At 43.2% G+C, this 23,093-nt stretch overlaps 1 protein-coding gene across 10 annotated transcripts in view; it reads right to left on the bottom strand.

Annotated features, from left to right (window-relative positions):
• RIMS1 (regulating synaptic membrane exocytosis 1) overlaps positions 1–23,093 on the bottom strand; it is a 2,308,950-nt gene that overhangs the window by 5,346 nt on the left and 2,280,511 nt on the right. For all 10 annotated transcript variants that reach the window (XM_078648052.1, XM_078648043.1, XM_078648046.1 and 7 more), the window contains one exon: positions 14,197–14,336. In XM_078648052.1, the coding sequence (XP_078504178.1) occupies positions 14,197–14,336 (140 nt within the window). The remainder of the gene's footprint in view (positions 1–14,196; positions 14,337–23,093) is intronic.

Raw genomic sequence — 23,093 nt, 5'->3', positions numbered from 1 at the left:
CGATGCAGCCATTCCTCCTTCTTTGCGGTTTGGGGGAATAGAAAGAAAGAAGGGTGACGGACTGACCAGTAACCACCTTGGGAAGGAAAGCAGCTCTGGTTTGCAATATTAGTTTGTCTGGGGAAAAGGTTGGGAATATTGGACAGCACTCATCGCTAGCAACTCACTTATCCATCTCGCCAAAAGAATGGCAACTAAAAGACCATTGGTATAGTCAACAACTGCAACTGACAACTATAAAGTGACTGAAATGGAAACTCCACAAAAAAAGTGAGAAAAGAATGAAGGTCCCATTAATAAATAATAAAAGTAGTTGGGGAAGAGTACAAATTGGTCAACGCTTTTACACACCTTATCACAATAGGGAACTTGAACAAGGGAAGGTCTGCCTAGGAGTCAGAGCGACACTGACAACGCCATCAAGTGAACCGTGACAGTGTCCAACACATACCCACTCCTGCCAGAGAGAGGGTAAACTGTAGTACCTCTGACAATAAGGCATGCTAGGGATCTACATTGTTGTCAGCGCACCACGAGACAAAGCTGTTCCACCTCCTAGAATGTACATATTTTGTGGAGGGGAGGCGAGCTGACAAGATGTTGCAGCTGAAAGTAGCTTGGGTGTTCTCACTCTGCCTCCAGGCATGAAGGAACTGGGAGCGGAGATCTACTTTGAAAGGAAGACGAAATGGTGAACACAAGGCGAGGTGCAGAATGTCTGCGTACCACATTCTTCTTGGCCAATCGGGGTGAAAAGGATCACAGCGGTCCCGTGTTGCAAATCTTCCTCAGAACTTGAGGAATCAAGGATATAGGTGAAACTCGTAGTTACTCCGCAACTAAAAAGCATCCCTAAAGGCTCCCCTCAACGGCTACTGGAGGACTCAGAAATGCTGGCACTAATAATTTTCCATGAAGGTGAACAGGTCCAACTTAGGAGTGTCCCATATGGTGAAGAAGTTCATGACTAGTTCCGGTAGAAGACGCAAATCATGGTCAGCAAGATAACACCAGCACAGACTGTCAACTCTGACATTAAAAGACCCCACTAGGTGACTGGCTGTTAACCAGATCAATTTATGTTATGCCAAAGACCACAGTCTCAATGATTCTTGACAAACGAGTTGAGACCCTATACCACACCTTGCTTATTCACCTACTACATCACAGTAATTTTGTCCGTCAAGATCTAGACAGACCAACCGTCAATGGAGGGGAGGAGGAAGGTCATGAGAGCCACATGTATTGCCTGTGGCTCCAGCAGCTGAAATTAAGACCTTGTTCTTCAGATGGGCTCCCTACCTGAGAGTAGAGGCATCCATTACTACCATGACCATGGCTGAAAGGGGTCAGAAGGACATGCCTTGGAAAGGGTTCTTCTCAGTCACCCAACAGGACACACCCATCGCAACATTCCGGGAGACCCCAAGGGTGTCCTACAGATCTCTTCCAGGCTGGAACCACTGTCCACTGAGGCAGCACTACAGAGCCCTCATGTGCTATTCAGCAAACACCTTGCTACAGCCAGAACACAAATACGGAATAATCTTCCTCTTTCGTGCAAAACACATTCAACCTAAGGAGTTTCAAGTCTGAATTAAAACACTTCTTGTAAAATGTCTTTCTTCCTGAGGAGAATGTTACATCTGTCTTATCCAAGTAACAATGTTTGTTTTCTTCCCCCCCTGGGAACCAGATTGTTTTCTGGTATGTTACTTGTTATGAATAGATATACAAAAAATGGCAGTAGATGCCTTCATATTCAAATTGCAAGTCTATTTTTTTCTGAAGTGCCCAGGTTTCCAAACAGCTTTTAATCTCAGCCTTTGTTTTATGGTGAAAACAATTTTATAATTAACACTTTATTTAATCAGGAAATCAGGAAAGAGTAATTTGGGCTGAGAGTTAAGCCCAGTGTAGGATACATCAGTAACAGTGTAAAGGCTTCCCTAGAAAAAACCTGAAGTGGAGTCATTTAGGCAGAATGATGTTACAAACTGTAGTAAACTGAAGGATGCAATACCTGGATCTTCTTGCCTCCAATGAAATGCAGAAAGCTGGTTAGTTCTTCCCACTTAACAAGAGGAAGTTCTTTGTTCCCTTCTGAGGGAAAATAAAAGTTTCTGTACACATTTTACCTTTGTGAGAGCTTTTTCATTTTAGAAGTATTCTGAAATATTCATAAGTCCTCTTTGTGAATTTTCCAGAAAAACATATTTTCCAAGGCTTATATAAAATGATTTTGATGGAACTGAAAGTGAATTTTTGCTGGGTGATATTTGATCATTTACTAGTTATCCTCGTTCCGTAAATTATCTTAATTTACCAGCAAAACCTCAGTGGAGCCGATTATGATGTTCGTAAGTCATTCACTGAGTTCATTTCCCTTAGAAGGCAGACTTGGAACTTAATTTCTCCAAGAAAATGCTGGAAGGCTGGGTATTTCCTTTCAATGGGACATGAAGAATGTTTTTCTTTTGTAGTTTCTATTGCCTTTTACTGCACTTAAGAGGCCTCATTAGTTTTTAGGAAACACTCTTATCAATCTGCTTTTTAACAGATGCCCTCATTGAGATTAGACCATCCCGAAAGCGCAATTGCGGGAACTTCTTTTGATATATCTTGCTGAAATAGAAGGTATTTTGGGAGGGAAATATTTTAATATTCATTAGCTTTTCTTGGTATTGACTGATCTTTACGTCTTAGCATAACATTACCATTAATTCATTTTTAGAAAGGATTTCCTCCAGACTCCTGAAAAGATCCCTAGGAATGTTGAAACTGTTTGCCTGCCAGGGAACTCTACTTTTCTCCTGACAATTGTGGCTTGGAAAATGTCCTGTTTGCCTACAGGAGGTTCTGACCTGTTTTGGAAGTCCAGTTACTTGTGATTACTGAAATTCTAAGGGGCTCTGTACTTTTTTGTGTGGGGTGACCTGGCCCTGCGTGGCTGACTTCCTATGCTGAAATACCCTTATAAATTCCTCTAAGAGGGCAGTGTTAAAGAAGATTTATGAAAGAAAACAATTTGAATGCTTGTGATATCACAAATTAGAAACAACTGGCTTTTCCACAGCCTTTAAAGTTATTTAATACCCTTAAAATTATCTAGTAAACTTCCATAGTCCACAGCAGACCTGCAGTGTATGTTAAGGACACATATATTGATATTTATTGTGTTTGCCCTTTTGTTTTACGTTGTAAGTAACTGGCTATGGATATCTTAAAATAAAACAGAGTCATTTTATTTCAGCTTTCAGCATATATAAATCCAAATGGATTAGTGAATATTTTTATCCATGCAAGGAGCTATTCTTGTTGTTGTATATTTTCTCTACATGCAGACAGACACAACCCTCTATTGTTTTAGTCCCAAATTTGAGACAACAAAATTGTAAAAACAAACAACTCCCCCTTTTTTACATCGAGCCATAAGAAAAAACAAGTGATTAAAACAATAATCATTCCAATATCAGCAAAATTCTTTTAAACTATTAGTATAATTTACAAAATGTTTATAATTAAAAAATGCTTTATTTGATTTCATTTAAAATCGTAAAAGCACGATACAAACAACCCACTAAATGCTTTAAATCATTGACCATTAGTGCTAATTTGAATATAAGATAGCATTAAACTCATTAAAATATAGTCTAAAACTGATGATAAAACTATTTTCTTTTGATGGCATATGAACGTATAGTGTCCAGCCCTGCAGAGGAGGAATCGGGCTTCTGATATGTTTGGGTTAGTCCAATTGCGGGCTATCCATACTCAGGTCTCTGGTAGAAGTCAGCGAATGATAATTCAAGAGTAAAGAGCTGCTGCAATGATTGTGTAAACTGCAAGTTTTTGATCTAGGTAAACAAGATTACATTTGGGAAGGCGTATTTAATTCATCTGTCTCTTTTCTCTAGTTCTTTTGCCGCTAAGCTCAAAAACGTTATCGCCTTGCATGCAAGTTGGACTGTCGAGCCTCCTAAGCATTTTATAACAGCAAACTACAGGTCCTTATGTGTTCTTGCTTCAGTGTTGGCCGTTGAACGGTTTTCTGAAGAGATAGTAGCGCCGAGCAAGTGCGTAGTGGATGGAAAGGTGACTCATTACCATAACTGCAAAGGAGGCATTCCAAGTTAGGCCAGGACCATTTCCATTTTGCTATAAGGTCTTTAGATGGATAAACTCTGAGCCTCAGTAATATCAGGTTGAACTTTTTTGTACTTGAAAAGTGTTCCAGCAGATACGGTTGAGGTTTTAAGGTTAAACATGTTGGCATCACCACCCACTTGTGGGTTTTATGAATCATAGATGCTTTATCTATTAGCAGGGAATGCCGCTTAATGACTTTGTTGGTTGCTTGTTTGAACTCAGGGTAGGCTGGTATTGTGAGTCAAGCCTTCTCCAACTTTAAAGAAAAGAGTGATTGCTTTAAAACAGAATATACTGACTTATTCGACCTGGATTGTTTTTTAACCTCCAGCCGGCAGTGATGGGCTCACGAGTTTATCTCTGCTACCCTCATTCTCACGTAATAATTGACGAGAGCCCCTTGTCTTGTCAGTATCTGTTTTTTAAGCCTAATTCAAATCTTATATAGGCTTGAGATATGTGAAGTGGAATTGAAAATAGTTTCTTAAAGAGACTAGATTGTTCTGTGTTCTGTGTTTGTATTTAGCAGTTCCGATCCGTACAAAATTGAGGGCAAGGTTTTTGCTGTGACTACCTTTAACAAGTGCTTTGTTGAGAAGTTGCAAAGTTTTTTTGCAAGGTTTTAAATGTAAATAGCAGCTGTTTTGCTTTTGCGTGCTGTTATGCCAGGTATTGCATGTAATTGAGATGCTCGTCTAATAGTATCCCACAGATATTTGTATGTTTTGACCTGGTCCAAGATGTTACTGTATGCTGACAAAGTGAATTTAGGTTGTTTTTTGTGAGGACTTGAAAATTACATAACCATTAATTATTGTAAGCTAATATCAAGTTGAGCAATGGATATATATTCTACCAGCTGGGTGATCAGCTGTAGTAGACCTCGAGGCATTTTACTTAGCAGAACGATGTGTCAGTATATTGCAAGCTTGCTATTGGAGCGTTACCCAATTTCAGGGGGTCTACTTGTGTTAAGCGGAGATTGTCCTATAGATCCGCTGAATAGATGTTAAACAGGCAGGGGGCCAAGACGCACCCCTGTTTTAAGCCATTGGTGGTTGAGAGTGTATTGGTTAGACTTCGACCATCCCCTTATTTTATTTGGACACACGTTCTTGAGTAAAGGTTAATAATTGCTTCTAGCAATTTTGTGGGAGCTCCCCAAGATTTCAGTTTTTCCCATAGCTTAGTTCTGGGGACCTTATCAAAAGCGGCTTTAACCACCTCAATGAGGCACACATTTCCCCGTTATGTGGGCGAATTCCACGTGTGCACAAATAAGACGGCCCCTGGGCGTTCGACACACAAGCCCACTGTGATGTCAGATGGCCGGGGGCCGTCCGACGCATGGAAGAGGTTATGGTCTACCAAACACGCATACAGGTAGCCTGATTTACTGCGGCGCATATTTCCCCGCTGTTCGGGTGAATTCCATGCGCGCGCGAATCACACAGCCCCATGCCAACTGACGCACACGCCCACCTTGACGTCAGACGGCCGCGAGCCGTCCGACCCATGGAAGAGGTTATGGTCTTCCAAACAAGCATACAGGAAGCTTGATGTAACAATGGCTTGGTCTGCCAGGAGCGTAACTGCTGATAGATTCTTTAAGGTGCTCTTTCCTGGGCGGAATCCTGTTTGCGTTTTAGGGATTAGGCTTATGCTGTTAACTCAATCCTCTAAGTCAGTCAACAGGTTTGAAGTGTATATCTTGGCCTCAACATCGATGTGTGCTATTAGTTTATAATTGGTAGGGTCTGAATGCACCACTGTTTTGTATATTGGTTGGAGTATACTTCCTCGCCATGATGGGATGGTACATGTCTCCAAGGCATAGGTAAATTGGGGGGTTAAGTGTTTAGACCAGAAAGAAGGATCTTTTTTGAATAAGACATTGGGCAGGCCATTTTGTCCCGGTGCCCCATTGGATCTTTATTGTTTTATGGCATGCAATACCTGCTTTTGCGTGATCTGTGTGTAAAACTCCTTTGGATCGGCCCTTGATGTTACGTGTGCTCCTGGCTGCACGTTATCTTCTAACGAACTATCTTGTGCCTTGGGGGGATTTATCATTATTGGTGAGCAGACTTTAGTATCTGTTTCCAATTTATTTATGGGTAATGGGACCTTGAGGCTTGTTTTCTGGATGGAGTCCAACTGGGTCACATTCAGTGGTTCATCAATGGTTGCTGCACTAGGGTGCAACACCTTATTGTATGAGGTTGCTATGTCAGCACTCCAGGTATGTTCCGTTATATCTGAGTTGAAATATCATTTTTTACCATTTAGTAAGATGTTACATTTTGAGTTTGTTTGCTGGCTGGCATGAAGCATTTTTGCGTGGATAGTGGATTTTAATGCTTCAAGCGAGGCGATCAGTAGCTGGATTTTTTTTTCCTTATGCTTGCGGGCTGGGTGAATATAAGTGTTCAGAATTATTAAAATAGTGGAAGATAAAACTGTGAGTTTGATACATTGCATCCAGGGTGAATCTAGATCTGTTTCTTCGTATTCCCAAAGGATATCTGTTGAGATAAAAATTGATAGGCCGCCTTTTGTCCTCCCGTATTATGCTTCTTTTGTGGCTGTGTTGAAATGATCTTTGTAGCCTACAATTGGGGAATTTGTTGACTGCCAAGTTTCCTGAAAAGTCGGCGTTGTCGAACTTAGTGCCTAAACCATTCACATTCCAGGAGCAAATCTTGCAACCCTGTGCTAAAGCCCCTTTGTGCCTTTGTTCATGCTGCCCCATGTTTCGTGTTTAAATCCCTTGCATATTGCCTATCCTCAAGGTTAGGTACTTGGGGCTGTGGTATTGTGAAGGTATTTTGCCTTGTGATTTGGTCACCGACTTTGGCTATGCTAAGACTGCCAGGCCCTTTTGCTTCTTTCAGTATGCCCATGGTTTGGTTAAACCGTTGTAGTGGGCTTGGGTAGCATGGTAACTGCACCTTTATTAACTTGATGCCACATGTTGTGAAGGATTCCTTATGTAGCAAAATCTGTTCTGAAATGAGGTGATCTGCCTAGGTTACTATCATAATTTCAGACCCCAATCGATTTGGGTTGGGTTTAAACTAGCCGCGGTCCATGGAAGTAACAGTGGTGGGGCGGTGGGACTGGGTGAGGGGGGATTTCGAGGGACGATGCTGAGGGAAAATTAAAGAAATAAATATTTTTCTCTCATCATCATCCGTCTGAATCCACTCCCACCCAGCCTCACTGCCCCACCGCTGTTCACTACACGCACCATGGCTGGTTTAAACTCAATTCTTTCCAAGTCTCTAGATTTAATATGCCTCAGGTCGAAAAGAGATTTTAGTAATTTTAATATTGCACTTCTGTTGAATATGTCATGAGCTTCATTCGAGGTATAATGTGGCACCAGCTCTATCTTTTCATCACATGTGGTTAGAAGATTCGTCGGATGTGACTTGGAACGATGGATTAGTGTCTCTATTGGTGCTTCAGTGATGTCTTGGTAATGTGGAACTGCTTGTGGAAATTGTCCTTCAGGGTTTTGTAAGATGTATTTAGAATGTGTTGATGGTTGGGCCTTCAAGCCTCTTGAGGTTTGTGGTGTTGTCTCATTTTCTTTGCGATTACACATCTCTACTGTGACTTGTCTCCTGCCAATAGCTGTATCCTGATTACTGATTTCACTCACTTTTGTGATTGGTTCTTTAGGGAGTGGAATTAAGTTGGTCATTGGTACACCCTGGAATGTTGTCTTGATTGTCTTGCGCATGTCTGGAAAATTACATATATGTTTAACTTGTGGAGGTGTTTTGCTTTTTAGAGGTTTTAGGCTTCTTGAGTTGGTTGCCTCTTTCGTAGTTGTCGATGTATAGTTTATTGTGCTGGTGATTAGTCTGTCTTCCCTGATATTTTTTTCTCCTAAGTCTTTCTCGTTTTTTTCATTGTTGTTCTGAGGAGGAGTTACCTTTTGTGTCAGTGGTGAGTATAAGCTCCGTTTATTCAATTTGCTTTTCCATGCTTTCCTCAGACGTTTTCGCTACCTCTTCGTGAGAGAAATATGTGGATTTGTTGGTGTGGAGCTTTCGTCAGCTTTCCTTGTTGAATTTTGTTGTTTAGGTGAGGACGCTGACCCTCTAGATGGTTGTTCGTTCAATTGCTCGCTCTCTTTCTTTGCATTGGGTGAGATTATGCATGCGCACTGTATGTTATTAGAGATATTTGTTTTTAAGATGGTACTTTCTGCCAACTGGAGGCTACCACAGCCTTCTGCCTTTGAGTCCCAATTCCTTGCCAGTGTGGGGTTTGAATTAATTTCCTTAACGTCCCCCAGCAGCTCTGTCATTATGATTGGTACCATCGCAAGTTTTGTCGATTATTTGAGGACAATGACAATTGTGATAAGTAGTGTCCAGGTCCTGTTGGACCTTCATTATCATAGTTTTTAATATCTGCAACTTTTGTTCTATCCCCTGAATGTGGATAGCTAAAATGTTTAGTGGCTCGAGTTGAGTGTCTAGCTTCTCTGCATGGTATGGCATGGCAGTTCCAATGGATTCCATGGTATTTAGCAGATGGGGCCACACGGAAGGGGCTGGGGTGGATGGTTGCTTCTGTCGTGGGCTGTTCAAATTGATCTTTGATCATTCTTGGTTGTGCCTTTTCGCATAATTCGGTTGCAAGGGCAGCTGTGGGCCCTCTAGACTCCTGAGACTGGAGTCCGTTTGGATTTGATACATTCACATCCTGTTCTATTTGTTGTACTTTTTGGTCAGTTCGAGTGGTGAGAAGAAGATGTCGAGATATTGTTTGAAAGCTGGTAGATGCTCCTGTTGATCCTGTGGTTCTGGATCAGATGGTGAATAAGATGGTGCAAACGGGTTTAAAATATGGTCTTGCCAAAGCGCTAAATCGTCACTGGTTTCATGAGTTGGTGTTTGATTAAGCCATTGGACTGGCTGAGCCAGTTGGCTGATTAGCAGCTCCGAGCTTGACTGTGGCTGCGTATGGACTAGGGCCTCTACGAGCTGGTGACAGTGTCCTTGAGGTTTACCTTATAGATTTGAATTGCTATGTATTTGTGGATCCTGGTTGATTGCTTGCTTTATTAGATTTTCTCTTATGGTAAAGAGAAGATTGTTTTGATCAGTGAAATAGGTATCTGTGCATTTGTTGCTCTTATTACGGGGAGAATTTCCTCAGTGCCTTGGTTATAGATGTTGTTGATGTTGCCAGTCTTTGCTTCCTTGTGATTCTCACTGCGGTACACTTTTAAAAAGTCCACTTTTAAAAAGTCTGTAATGAGTGTCCGCTTGCTGGCTTTGGTACTTGGGCAGTGCATGGTCGGCTCTCTTTTCTGGACAGACAATGTCCATAACAATCTCTGACGCTGAACCCTGCGACCCGTTAGTTGTTGTTGCCGTGTCTCGTTTTCGTTGGTTTTTTTTTGCTGCACCTATGCAACAATTTTGTTTTTCACCTCTGATTTTGCCGGATCTCATGGTGGAGGTTCTTGATCCCAGATGTGGCTACTTGATACTTGAGGAGCTTTCTAGCTCTGATTCCAACTGTGTCAGTTGCTGTCACTTCATAGACCTCCTTTTTATAAATAGGCAGTATATGCAAACATCGCCCTTTGTGCATTGCAACAGAGCAATAAGCATTGTTCAATATCAAGCAGCTTGTTGCATCAAAATGCAAGCAGTGGGAGGGATCATGAAATCAAAATGCAGTCCAGCAACAACATAAGTTAAAAAAACTACTAAAAAAATGTAAACAGGTCATTTCATTTTCTGAATTGTTTAAAAGTGCACGTGAGTTATCGACAGTACCATTACAGATGAACTGCGCCTTTAAAAACTTTAAACAAGGTATGTGCATAGCAGGCCAGACAAAAACAACATGCTCAGTCTTGGATTCCCTGAGCACATAAATTACATATTCGCTCATTTCTGCGAATTTTTTCTTAAGCCCCTGTGCTACTCCTTAGAGGTTGCATTTGGAATCTGACAAGAAATATCAATTGTCGGACTTTATGTTCTATATTCCATTTCAAATATGATTGCATTCTCTTCCAGTGGCGGCTCCTCCGCTAAGCTGGAGGAGCATTCCCCTGCTGCTTTTGGCAGTGAAAAAAAGGAAAAATAAAATGATAATACCTTGCATGATCATCATTTTATTTGTTTCTGCTGTGGCGGGCGGATCTGCTCTGCTCTCAGAGCAGGGGAAGGAGCGGTGGGCACTATGTAAGTGTGCATAAATGTTTGAACGGCCCTCTTGTGACGGCCAAAAATTCATGCTCACTTTGTATATTCTCCTTGCAGGCTGCATTACAGCCTGCGTGGAGAACTTGCCCAGGCTCCCATTCTCTGGCTGAGCGCCGAACCACTGAGCTCTGACCAATTTTATTTGCTATGCTTCCACAGAAAAAGCCAGAATGAGGAAGGAAGTGGACAAAGGCGGTGGCGGCAGGAAAGTGATTTAAAAAAAAAATGTTTAACCCTCATTCATCTTCCCCCCTCCCCTCCCCACCGCTTCCGCTGATGTCTTCTTCAAGCTGCAAGTAGCACGAACTATGTTCTATCTACCGTACAAAGGGCAGGAAGCCATATCTAGTATTATGCGAAATACTGGGCTTGAATGTTTAAGAAATAGCTTAAGTATTGACATGGGCATGGAGGCTAACGTCTCTTGATTCAGCATAGAAAGGTCTAAGGAAGCATAAAAATTACTTCTAAAAATATGATCTTGCCTTTGCTCAATAAAAACGTCCCTCCAGAGTTTTGTCTTTAAAGAGTTGACATCGGACTAAAACAACCTGAGGACCCGAATGTGGAACTGCTGCCAGGCCCAACACAAAACTACTAAGAAGACCTAATTCTAATTAGAAAGCAGCTTGAAGATTAGGGTGTTTAAACTACATATTCTTCAAATACATTTTTCCTAGGTGAAGTTCATAAAGGATCAGCTATTAATTGACATAACCTCTATGGCATATAAGAGACATTAAGAAAGTTTTAAAAGATACAGTTGAATTAAAAAGAAAAATTGTCTGCAACCCCAGGAATTTTAGAACGTCTAAGCTATGCACGGCCTATTGCTTTAATATGTAAATTGGATATATGGTTTCTTTCTGATAGTTTAGAACTGAAGTTTTTCCCTAAATACGTGTTAACCACCTCTGGTTTGTCAGTCTCCAAATGACACGCGTACTTCCTTTTCTTTAATTGGTGCTTACTCTTAAAAACTAAAATGTTTAGTTTTCAAAAGTGGTCTTCATAAAAGATTTTAAGAAGGTCTAACTTTTTTGGAGTCCATTGGAAGTCAGGTCTAGTGATACTATGTCATCTGCATACAGGAGACAACTTCTTTACTCACCACAAACCTTGGGAAGGTCTCCCCCTCATGAGAAATGTATTGCTGGCAAATTAGCTACATATAAGGAGAAGAACAAGGGTGCTATAAGACAGTTTATCTTGCGTTTTTCTTACTTTTGTTTCTGCCACACACTTTTACCATTTAATGTGCTGCTTGATTTGTTATATTTTTTATGAAATTTTAATTTTTTTACTTACCTAGTCGGTAACATTAAAACTACTTATTTCTTACTATTTTATTTCCTGTTAATTTTAATTTGTTTGCACATTTTCTATAGTAATGTCTCAGAGGTGTGCCCTGTTGGTCAGGTAAAGCTATCAAAGATGAGAAGAGGGTACATCCACTGAAGTCAGTTTTTATCAATGGACTGGTCTGTGGGTCAATGTTCAGTTGGGGCTCACTGCTCGAAGCTAAAAGAGTAATCCACCATTATCTTGATGTATTTATTCAGGTGTTTTAATACTAAGGGCCTGATTTAAGTCGTGGAGGGCAGCCCAGTGTTCCGCCAGGGCGATGGAGTAAACTACTCAGTCGCCCAGGTGAAGTGACTGCCCACGACATTTATAAATGACTGCCAAGTAAGTGGTAATTTATAAAGCATTGGCAGGAACCACGTCACTGCGGTTCGTTTCAATGCATTTTCTAGTTTGGTGCAGAGCTTCAGCAGCAGGGCAGAGCCTTGTACAAAAGAGTTTTTTTTAAAAGAATATCCCAAAGTGGGATTTACCTTTTGAAAATAAACAATACAATGACCTCATGGCGAGTGAAGCTTTTAGCAGTTTTCACTGCCCCTTACCACAAGTGTTTTCCTGACAGTGAAAACTGACTTGTAATTTCTCCCATCTAAATTAGGTGGGCAGAATGGCAGGGCAGCATCCAACGGCCCTTACTCCGCAGGGCCGCCAGAGGGCATTAATCACAGCGAAGCTGGAGTAGTCTCTGCTGTGATTAATTCTAATACATTTGCAGGTGGAAAGCATTCTTGGCAGTAAAGATAATTTGCCACTGATGCAACAGAGAATCCTTATCGCCATGAATTTAATCGGGCCCCAAGTTAAGAGAATACAAATTGTACCTTTGTTTATCATATGCAACAAAATTATAGGCTAGAACTGTACAGTGTTTTCCTTGGTTAAGGAATGGTCTCAACAGCATTGACTATGTCTTCAGAAGCATAAACTTCTTGCAATGGTACACCAACTGCAGCAGTACTATTGCAAGTTGTAAATGCATCATCACTGCTTATTTTGAGCCGGTGGTTGCCGTTAGGGGCCAGGGAAACTCTTTTTTGGGACCCAGCACCTACTTTTCCACAACAGGCATCAACAAAGAGCAAGATGGGGAAAAACATGGAGCCTAAAGAAGTAGGAAGAGAAAGGCGGAAAATATATCATAAAGTTGGGAAAGCGGGTACCAACAAGAGTCAGATTAATGGGTCTCTGGTAATGGTTTAAAGAGTGATCAGGTGCTTTAAGACTACACAATCTTGGTATTACATGGGCCAACTTTTAATTGCACCACCCTCGGGATTCTCAAAAGAGCTTCAGGCACCGGCACATGTAATCTAGGGCAGTTCAAAGATTGCTTAATGTTAAGTATGATGTTCACCATTCTGTTAACATACTGAGAAAATAAGGGAAGCTATCATAACGTAACATGATATAACATAAGTTTGACATGATCCTGATATCTTAACACACTAGTGCTCATGGGAACATGGACTGTCTATAGGCTGTATTCACAAAGGTAAATTTGGTCATAAACTGAACTGTGCAGCCAAATTTAACTTTTCTCTGCCTGTCAGGAATTCTCAAAGGTATTCCTGGCAGGATTCTATTTATTTATTTGAGGAAAATCTCCACTGCAAATGCAAAGATCGCCATGTGCAGTGTTCCTTGCGGATTCCAATAGAAATTGATGAATCGGGGGGCCGGGGGTAGGGGGGGGGTTTACTACTTTTCAGTGAATAGGACTCTATCTTATATAATCATAATTAGACACATAACCGTGCCTGAAGGAACTACTTTGCTTGATTTAGGCATGATACAGATTGGGGTGAAGGTAGGAGCATGAAAGGGTTGGTTGGATAGCTTGTATATGCAGGCTGTGTGGTGAAAAATAAAAAACAATTCACACTGGCACATTACATTTTTTTGCAGGTTTAAGAATAACTAACCTACCTAAAATTTATTGAAGCAATTTGAATAGATATTAGTATGAAATAAAATAAAGGTAGTATTACAATATTGAAGACTGGTATCAGTGACATTTCTATGAGTATTACATTTTGGGTAGTCAATTTTAAGAGTATTCTAAGAATAATGAAATAATCTGTGTATTGGATTTTATACACATAACTTAATAACAAAATGTGATGTTTTCTGGATAAAAAAGATTAAACCCTTATTTAAATCTTAATCTTAATTTTGGGTTTACAAATAAGGTACATATACTTCTTTAGAATAAGGGGTGGGGCATGTTTGCACCCATGTAAAAATATTATATACCCATATTTTAATTAAGTTACCAATGCAACCTTTAAGACCTTAAAGGCAAAGTGTGTTACTTAAACCAATGGACCAACACATGCTCTTGCCCACCATAAATTCCTCAAAACAATCATTATAACCTCAAAATTATTGCTTGCCTTTGAGCGGAATACATATTTTGCATGACACCCTTAAGTATATTTACCTGAAGCACTTTGCTATGAGGACTTTCATCAAAAACCAGTGACTGCTGGTACAAGGGATCAAGGGTTTTCCTAGCAATCCTCGTTTTCTTCTTGGCAATGCAGGATCCATTCTCCAAAAGATAAACCTTGACATATGGTGCTAAGAAATAAAAATATATCATAGTAACATTTCTATTCTGCTTCTGCTGTAATGAGACATATTATCGTGAAGCTAGAAAGAATAAGTTGTAACACTTACTAACTTTTGTACTGTTTTATCATCTAATATAGGAGACAACTTCCAAATGAAGTTTTTTGAACAGAACTTTATTTACATTTGAAATAAGCAAGACAATGTGTGCCCACTCGTTATATGCTACCTATTATTAGTTGAACACAGGCACATTAATAGGGTCAGGTGTTCTAACACTATATTTAATCTCACAGAAGATTTCAGGAAAAATCCCCAGCTGCCAAGTGTTACCAGGTACAACAAACCAAACAATCAGAGAACTCTGTGTACTAGATCTCCTCTGCCCCTTTTGCTGACTGCCATAGCATTATTAACCAGTATTCATCAAGTGCCAACAAGAGACATTCCATTCCTGAAAGAGGACAGTGTCACAGAAGACCTCTCCTGATGATTAATAAAAGAAAACAATTTTGAATGCGTGTGATACAACAAACAAGAAACCTCAGCCTTTCAAGCTTGTCAACCTTAAAGTTGTCTAGAAAAACGTTTTAGTCCATGCTACTTTACTGTCATCGCAGGAAAGTTAGCATGGCAACGCAGTTGTGGAGAGGGGGGTGAAACAGGGGTCATGGGGCTTACACATGGTTCTAAATTGTCTTAGTCTAATGAGCCGAGCTTGCCCTGAGTTGTTGATAGTGGGGTTTGTGCCCAGTCTATCTTAAGCTGTGCCCATTCAGAAATGCAGCCCATTTAGAATTCATATATCTTATGCACATCTTGTGGGAATTACTCTTGTCCTCCCATGTTAGAAGGTGTTCACACCCACTTTATCTCATCTTCTGTGCTGATCAGTTCCTGCATGTTCCTGTTCCACATGCAGGCCATGCAGGGGTTACCTAACTTTTGGCTTCCATATGCAGTATCCAGGCCTCTATACTCACCCACTTCGCACCTATAACCTGTTCCTGAGGAGAAATAGGTCCCCTCAGTGACTTTCACGTCATTGCTGTTTGGGACTTAACTAACAGTAGAGGCAAATCCATAAACGTGCCACTAACCTTCTTATACTAACATCCAGATTAGTTTTATATGCTATGAATGAGGATTTCTTCCAGTTTCAAAAACAACTGTACTGGCAGGTCACAGGGACTTTGATGGACAGTACCTTTGTCCCATTCATAGCTTAACTCTACATGCACACTTTTTAGTCAAATATATTTACAAACCAGACAATCCATACTCTACCAAATTCCAAATCTGGAGGAGATACATTGATGATATACTGGTGATATGAGAAGTCTCAGCCAAATCACTTGAGAGCTTCACCGTCTGGCTTAACTCGAGGAATCCCCATCTGAGATTCACAAGTGAATTCAGTAGGACTACTCTCCCCTTTCTTGACCTTCGGCTATATCCCAAGGATGGTGGCATATGCTCAGAGTTTAACAGAAAACCTATGGCATGCAACTCCCTTCTATGTTACACCAGTTTCCACCCACATGCCCTGAGAAACAATCTACTGGTTGGACATTTCCTGAGGATACGCAGAAATTGCACCAAAACAACAAAGTACAAAGAACATGCCGACATAAGCACCCACTTGGTAGAGCGATCTTACCCAACAAATCTTATTTAAAAAGTAGCGAAAAGGGCCAAGAGCAACAACTGAGAAGTCCTACTTGAAACTTATATCAAAAGCATAATGGAGCACTTGGTATGTGTTAGCACCTACAGGTACTTGACCAACATCGTCAAGAAATCAATAAACAGAAACTTATTAATTCTTAACACACGGAACAACCAGCTTCACAAACCTCTTTTTGCCCTGAAATGCAGCAAGAACATTGGGGACATCCTTATTCACACACATCCCAAAGTACTTTCCCGAACACAGCGGGAGGCTTGCCAGAACACCCTATGGTCAGCTGTGCCTGCCAAGGGCCACTATCCCTGTGGGCTGTTCTCGGTCTGTCCGTATACTGCCTATATGTCACAGACTGACTTGGGCCTGACTACCCCTGGGGAGTTACGCATTCTAACTAACTGCAACACAGAGGGGGTCATCTACATACTATGATGCCTTTGCAATATGGTTTATGTGGGTAGGACCACACACAAGGTTGGACAGAGAATAGTGGTACATAGTAGTTCGATAAGGTGTAAGAAAAACAACACTTAACTTTCTAGACACTTTTGGGACGAAGGCCACACAGAAGATGACAACTGGTGAGGAATCATAGACAAACCTAACTGCCCCCTGATGATGGGTACACACTAGTAATTCCTGTTCCATTGAGAACAAAGATGTGTTTTCAGGCTCTGGTGTGATAGTCAGGGCCTTAACGCCAAAATTCCATGGACAAATCAGGGCGTTAGATGCATGCCCCCCTTTTTTTTGACACACTGACATTTGCCTTTTTCTTATTCTTAAGACCTCACACTGTCCACCTACAGACCAGGGGCCCGATGTAGGTAATTTAATTTTATCGGTTCTTAAATACCGAATCGGTATTTATGAATCGGAAAACCGTATGTAGCAAAAAAATCTGTAAAAAATACCGATTCGGTAACAATCGGAATCCACACTCTGTAAATACCAAATCAGTAATCTCCGAATCGGCAATCTCCCAATCTGTATCACCCATTCAACCATATGGGCCTCCAGGCCCATAGGAATGAATGAGAGATACCGAATCGGAGATTACCGAATCAGTATTTACTGAATCGGTAAAATCCGATCTCGAGAATTCGAATAGAAGACATGTGAGCCAGTGAACCAATCAGGGACACCCACCACAGCCCACAACAAAGCAACTGAGAATTCAACCAATCCGATGCAAGTACCACACCCCAGTACCTGGAGGTGGCCACACCCATGCAGGTGCAGAGCTACAGAACTGTTGAGAGAGCTGGAGGGGAGACAGAGGATCAGGCTGCACTGAGCCCAGCAGAGCATCACCATGGAGTCCCAGGGAGCCCAGAAGGATGGAGGTGACAGAAAAAGGAAGCTAAAATTCAGCACAACTGAGCTCCAGGTGCTGGTGGAGGAGGTAGTGCAGCATTACAGCCAGCTTTTTGGGAGACAGTCCCTGCAAGTAGCAGAGTCTGTTAAAAGAAACACCTGGCTGGCGATCCAGAGCAAAGTAAATGCCCTAGGGGTCACACATCGTGAAATTGAAGACATCAAAAAAAGGTGGTATGATCTGAGGATCACCATCAAAAAGAAGATTGCAACCCAGAGGAAAGAATCCTCAGTCACAGGTGAAGGGAAGAGCCGAGCACCAAGCCTCACTGAACTGGAGCAGCTGGTGGAATCCACCATTGTGCCGGAATGCATACACGGGATTGGGGATGCTGACAGCTCAGCCAGAGCTGCAAGAAAGAAAGGTAAGATGCATGGACATGAATCCCCACCCATTCCCTGGCCCCTTCCCCAATGTGGGTAACTGTATCACAATCCAGAACACATGTCAGTACTCACCTGCAATGCATCATGGTAGTCGTAGTCATAGGAACATACATCAAAGCAGCCAACACAGAATTCAGCATGCCAAGCCACACTCCCCATACACAAGCAGTTGAGGCTTAGGAAATTGTGTGATAGGAATGAGTGTAATGAAGACACACAGGTGACCATTGTCCATGTCTGCCCACAGGAGAGTCATCGCGCAGTACAGCGCAGGGAGGGGAGGCGAGTGCACCAGCAACGGCTGCGAGGGAGAAGCCTTCTGACACATCAGGACCCAGCACTGTCCCTGAGGACACTCCCACAACGCAGGCCCACAGCATTGGAGGAAGACACCACAGCACAGCCACTGTCACCCCTGCTGTTTGGGACACAGCCTCCGGAAACACCAACCTCAGGGTCCCCTATGCATGTGAGGCCAAGGAGGCAGGATGTTCCACCACTCAGGATCCTAGAAAGCTCTGATGAAGGAGAGGTGGAGCTTCACACACCTAGCAATCCACCACTGGCTAGCAACGCAGGGCAACAGGGGTCATCAGGATCTGTGCGTGCATGTGCCCATGGTCGTAGGGCACGTGAGCGAGACGAGGGGCAGAATATGCAGGGGGTCTTTGCTGGTTTGGAAACCACTATGGTGAAGATCCAGCGCATGCAGGCCAAAGGGATCATGGCTGTGCACAGACAGGTGCACATACTGAACAGCAGGATGTCAAACATTGATCGGGGGATATGCTCCATGGCCCTAGGAATGAAGTCCATGGGAAAAGGAATGGAGTCCATGGCAGCGGGGATGAGGGAAATGGGTGTGCGCATGGGTTCCCTATGTGACATGCTGGAGCGTGACCAGACAGAAAGGCGCAGGAATAGGCACAAACTCAAGCAGCTGAATAAGTCCATCAACCGTCTGGCAACTGCAACCACCCTGCTATGTCGCCGGTCAGTTAACATGCAGACTGAAATTGTGCACTGCTGCAGTGACTTGTCCAGGGGCATGGGGAGAGTGACCTCTGCTATGGAGGTACTGTTGACACAGCAGACAGCCACTGCTGGTAACACGTGTGTCGGGGACACAGAGGAGTCCACAAGCAGGAGTGGATCCAGCACGCCTGTACAGGACGTTCGTCGGAGCAGCAGGCTCCATGCAGTTGACCCTGGCACCACTGCGCAAGTTGACCCCCTGCCCCGTAGCTCCCACAACATATTGCGTAAGCGCAAACATTAACAAATAACCCTGAACACAGGATAGTGTGAAAAGTGGATTTTATTTGGTTCATGTGTTCTGGTATATGTGAAGTCCATTAGTGCATATTAAACTGAGTGCTTCAGGAACTAAACATGCCTGTGTCTCCTCACTCTATTAGAAATATCTGGTGGTGATTTCTGCGCGTCTCAGTCTCCCATCTGTTGCTGGCGCTGCTCCTGCTGCATTGTGATTGGCTTGTTCTGTCCCATCATCTATGTCCTCATGATATGTGATTTCAACCTCTGTGCCCTCCTTTGTAGCAAGATTGTGCAGCATAGCGCAGGTCGCAATAATCTTGCAACAGATCATTGGCGTGTACTGCCGTGCACCTCCACTCTTATGGAGGCACCTAAATCTGCTTTTAAGCAGTCCAAAAGTGCGTTCCACCACGCAACGTGTTCTTCTGTGTGCCACGTTGTAATAACGCCTTTCACTCCTGGTGGATGGATTCAGGTAGGGGGTGAGGACAAATGAACGCAGGGCATATGCACTGTCCCTGGGTGGAAAATAAAATAATGATTAGTCACATACTCATGATTGCTCCCTCTGCATTGACTATCAGGGTGTCTCACAGTTATTTACCTAGCAGGTATCCATCCCTAAAATCACCAGCAACAAGGCGTCTGTATATCCCACTATCCTGGAAGATGTAGGAGTCGTGGGTACTCCCTGGAAATTTGGCTACAATGTCCGTAATTATGTTGGCAGCATTGCAGATCACCTGCACATTGATTGAATGCATAGACTTCCGGTTTCTATAAATGTGTTCTGTTGCTGCAGGTGGGCATAGTGGGATGTGCGTACCATCGATACAGCCTATGATGTGCGGGAAGTGTGCGAGTTGGTAGAAATCGGTCTTGGTCTCTGCTAGTTCAGCAGGTGTGTCAGGGAACTCAATGTAGTGCCTCATCCTCTGCATCATGGCGTCCAGGAATTTTCTGAAAAAACGTGAAAGGCAGCTCTGGGACACCCCACCTACCACAGCTATCACATTCTGGTAGCTCCCAGAAGCAAGAAGGTGTAGGCAGCACAGCACCTGCACATGGGGTGGGATGGTGTGTGCTCCTGGTGGTTGGGTTTTCCAGATATGGGTGGAGGTCCCTGATCAAGTCCAGGATGGTTCTGGGGTGTAGTCTGTACCTTTGCAGGATCTCAGCTTCAGTCATTTGGAAGAGGGTAATCCTCTGCCTATACACCTGCTCCTCCCTTAGCCAGACCCTCTCTCCTGCTGCCTGTATCCGTAGCCGCCTTGTCATTATGTAGAAAGCCGCCATTGTGGTTGCACTGTTGCATTTTGGGGCCTTCTTTTATATCCTGCATCTGGTTTCCACCTGATTTCAATCCATGGTAAATACCGACTCTTAAATACCGATTTTCATGGTATTCGGTATTTTTCGGGTTTCCTACATCTCGATATGCTATTTTTACCATTTCTTATTTACGGATTCGGTAAATAAGAATTCGGTATATTCCGATTCGGAAAATACCCATTTCTTATTTTCTGACTCTGTAAATAAGAATTCGGTATATTCCGATTCGTGAAATACCGATTCGGTATTTTACCGACTGGTTTTTACCGATTCGGAAAAAAAATTTCAACATACATCTCGATACTCTTATTCCGGTCGGTAAGGGACGAAATTACTGAATTTCGGCCGTTACCGACCGGTATTTGGCTACCTACATCGGGCCCCAGATGTCTAGATAATATCAGGGATACAAAAGGGGATGATGGACGGAGCGTTTGAGCAAATCAAACACTCACCCCCAGTCAACTGATCTGGGTTTAATCCATCACCATTCTTTAGCCCACTCAGCCACCCCATTTCAGACATGGCTATATGCAAATCAGTCTGACCCTTTGCCTCATGGGAAAAGTCCAGCCCGAACTGCCAAGCCATGTCTTCCATGGACCGGAAACAAGCATCCTGGGACCGGTTTCGGATTCATAATCCTCATCAGCCAGGCTATCTTGAATCCAGTGGCCAAGTGAGCAAGGGACTCACGTCTGAGCATACCCTGCCACACTTAGGGCGAACAAAGCGATACAAAAGGGGATGATGGACGGAGCGTTTGAGCAAATCAAACACTCACCCCCAGTCAACTGATCTGGGTTTAATCCATCACCATTCTTTAGCCCACTCAGCCACCCCATTTCAGACATGGCTATATGCAAATCAGTCTGACCCTTTACCTCATGGGAAAAGTCCAGCCCGAACTGCCAAGCCATGTCTTCCATGGACCGAAAACAAGCATCCTGGGACCGGTTTCGGATTCATAATCCTCATCAGCCAGGCTATCTTGAATCCAGTGGCCAAGTGAGCAAGGGACTCACGTCTGAGCATACCCTGCCACACTTAGGGCGAACAAAGCGATACAAAAGGGGATGATGGACGGAGCGTTTGAGCAAATCAAACACTCACCCCCAGTCAACTGATCTGGGTTTAATCCATCACCATTCTTTAGCCCACTCAGCCACCCCATTTCAGACATGGCTATATGCAAATCAGTCTGACCCTTTGCCTCATGGGAAAAGTCCAGCCCGAACTGCCAAGCCATGTCTTCCATGGACCGGAAACAAGCATCCTGGGACCGGTTTCGGATTCATAATCCTCATCAGCCAGGCTATCTTGAATCCAGTGGCCAAGTGAGCAAGGGACTCACGTCTGAGCATACCCTGCCACACTTAGGGCGAACAAAGCGATACAAAAGGGGATGATGGACGGAGCGTTTGAGCAAATCAAACACTCACCCCCAGTCAACTGATCTGGGTTTAATCCATCACCATTCTTTAGCCCACTCAGCCACCCCATTTCAGACATGGCTATATGCAAATCAGTCTGACCCTTTGCCTCATGGAAAAGTCCAGCCCGAACTGCCAAGCCATGTCTTCCATGGACCGGAAACAAGCATCCTGGGACCGGTTTCGGATTCATAATCCTCATCAGCCAGGCTATCTTGAATCCAGTGGCCAAGTGAGCAAGGGACTCACGTCTGAGCATACCCTGCCACACTTAGGGCGAACAAAGCGATACAAAAGGGGATGATGGACGGATCAGTGATGGATTAAACCCAGATCAGTTGACTGGGGGTGAGTGTTTGATTTGCTCAAACGCTCCGTCCATCATCCCCTTTTGTATCACTTTGTTTGTCCTAAGTTGGCAGGGTATGCTCAGACGTGAGTCCCTTGCTCACTTGGCCACTGGATTCAAGATAGCCTGGCTGATGAGGATTATGAATCCGAAACCGGTCCCAGGATGCTTGTTTCCGGTCCAGGGAAGACATGGCTTGGCAGTTCGGGCTGGACTGTTCCCATGAGGCACAGGGTCAGACTGATTTGCATATGGCCATGTCTGAACTGGGGTGGCTGAGTGGGCTAAAGAATGGTGATGGATTAAACCCAGATCAGTTGACTGGGGGTGAGTGTTTGATTTGCTCAAACGCTCCGTCCATCATCCCCTTTTGTATCACTAGATAATATCAGGGTCACGCCATTATTAGCGCCTAGATGCACACCACCTATGCGTGCCAGTCCGCTGTCAGATATCCTTAGAAAATATAATTGTGTCCTACTCACACATACCTGCCCTTGAGTATCACACATCTCCCCCCTCCTGCATAGGGACACCACTTTCCGATTTTCTTTCCATGCAGGGCTCCTTAATAAGAAGCCTTTCTCTGCCAACCTAGGCTTGCCTTATCCTGGTTACTTCCCCGTCCTCCCACCATGCCATCCTGTCACCAGACCTTTATTTTGACTGTTTATCCTTGCATTTTAATTATAAACCATGCCTTCAGTTGGATCCATGCCATGCGCATGCTGTATAACTAGGGAACTACATGGGGGGCATGGCCTAACAAGATGGTTGAATAGTCGTTTTTCTCAGAGCTCCCTCTGACAGCCCGACAATTTGTCCGAATCCTGCAATATCCAGACCCCAAAAAATTTACCATATGAGCATAGACTGGAAGCCCGGTCCCACTGGTGCAGAGAACCAAGGGAAAGTGCCATCTG

The sequence above is a fragment of the Lissotriton helveticus genome, chromosome 6 (genome assembly GCF_964261635.1).
Source record: "Lissotriton helveticus chromosome 6, aLisHel1.1, whole genome shotgun sequence".
In the NCBI taxonomy this organism is placed as follows: Eukaryota; Metazoa; Chordata; class Amphibia; order Caudata; family Salamandridae; genus Lissotriton; species Lissotriton helveticus.
Note: the sequence above shows the minus strand (reverse complement) of the source record. Positions and strands in the feature narration are given on the sequence as shown.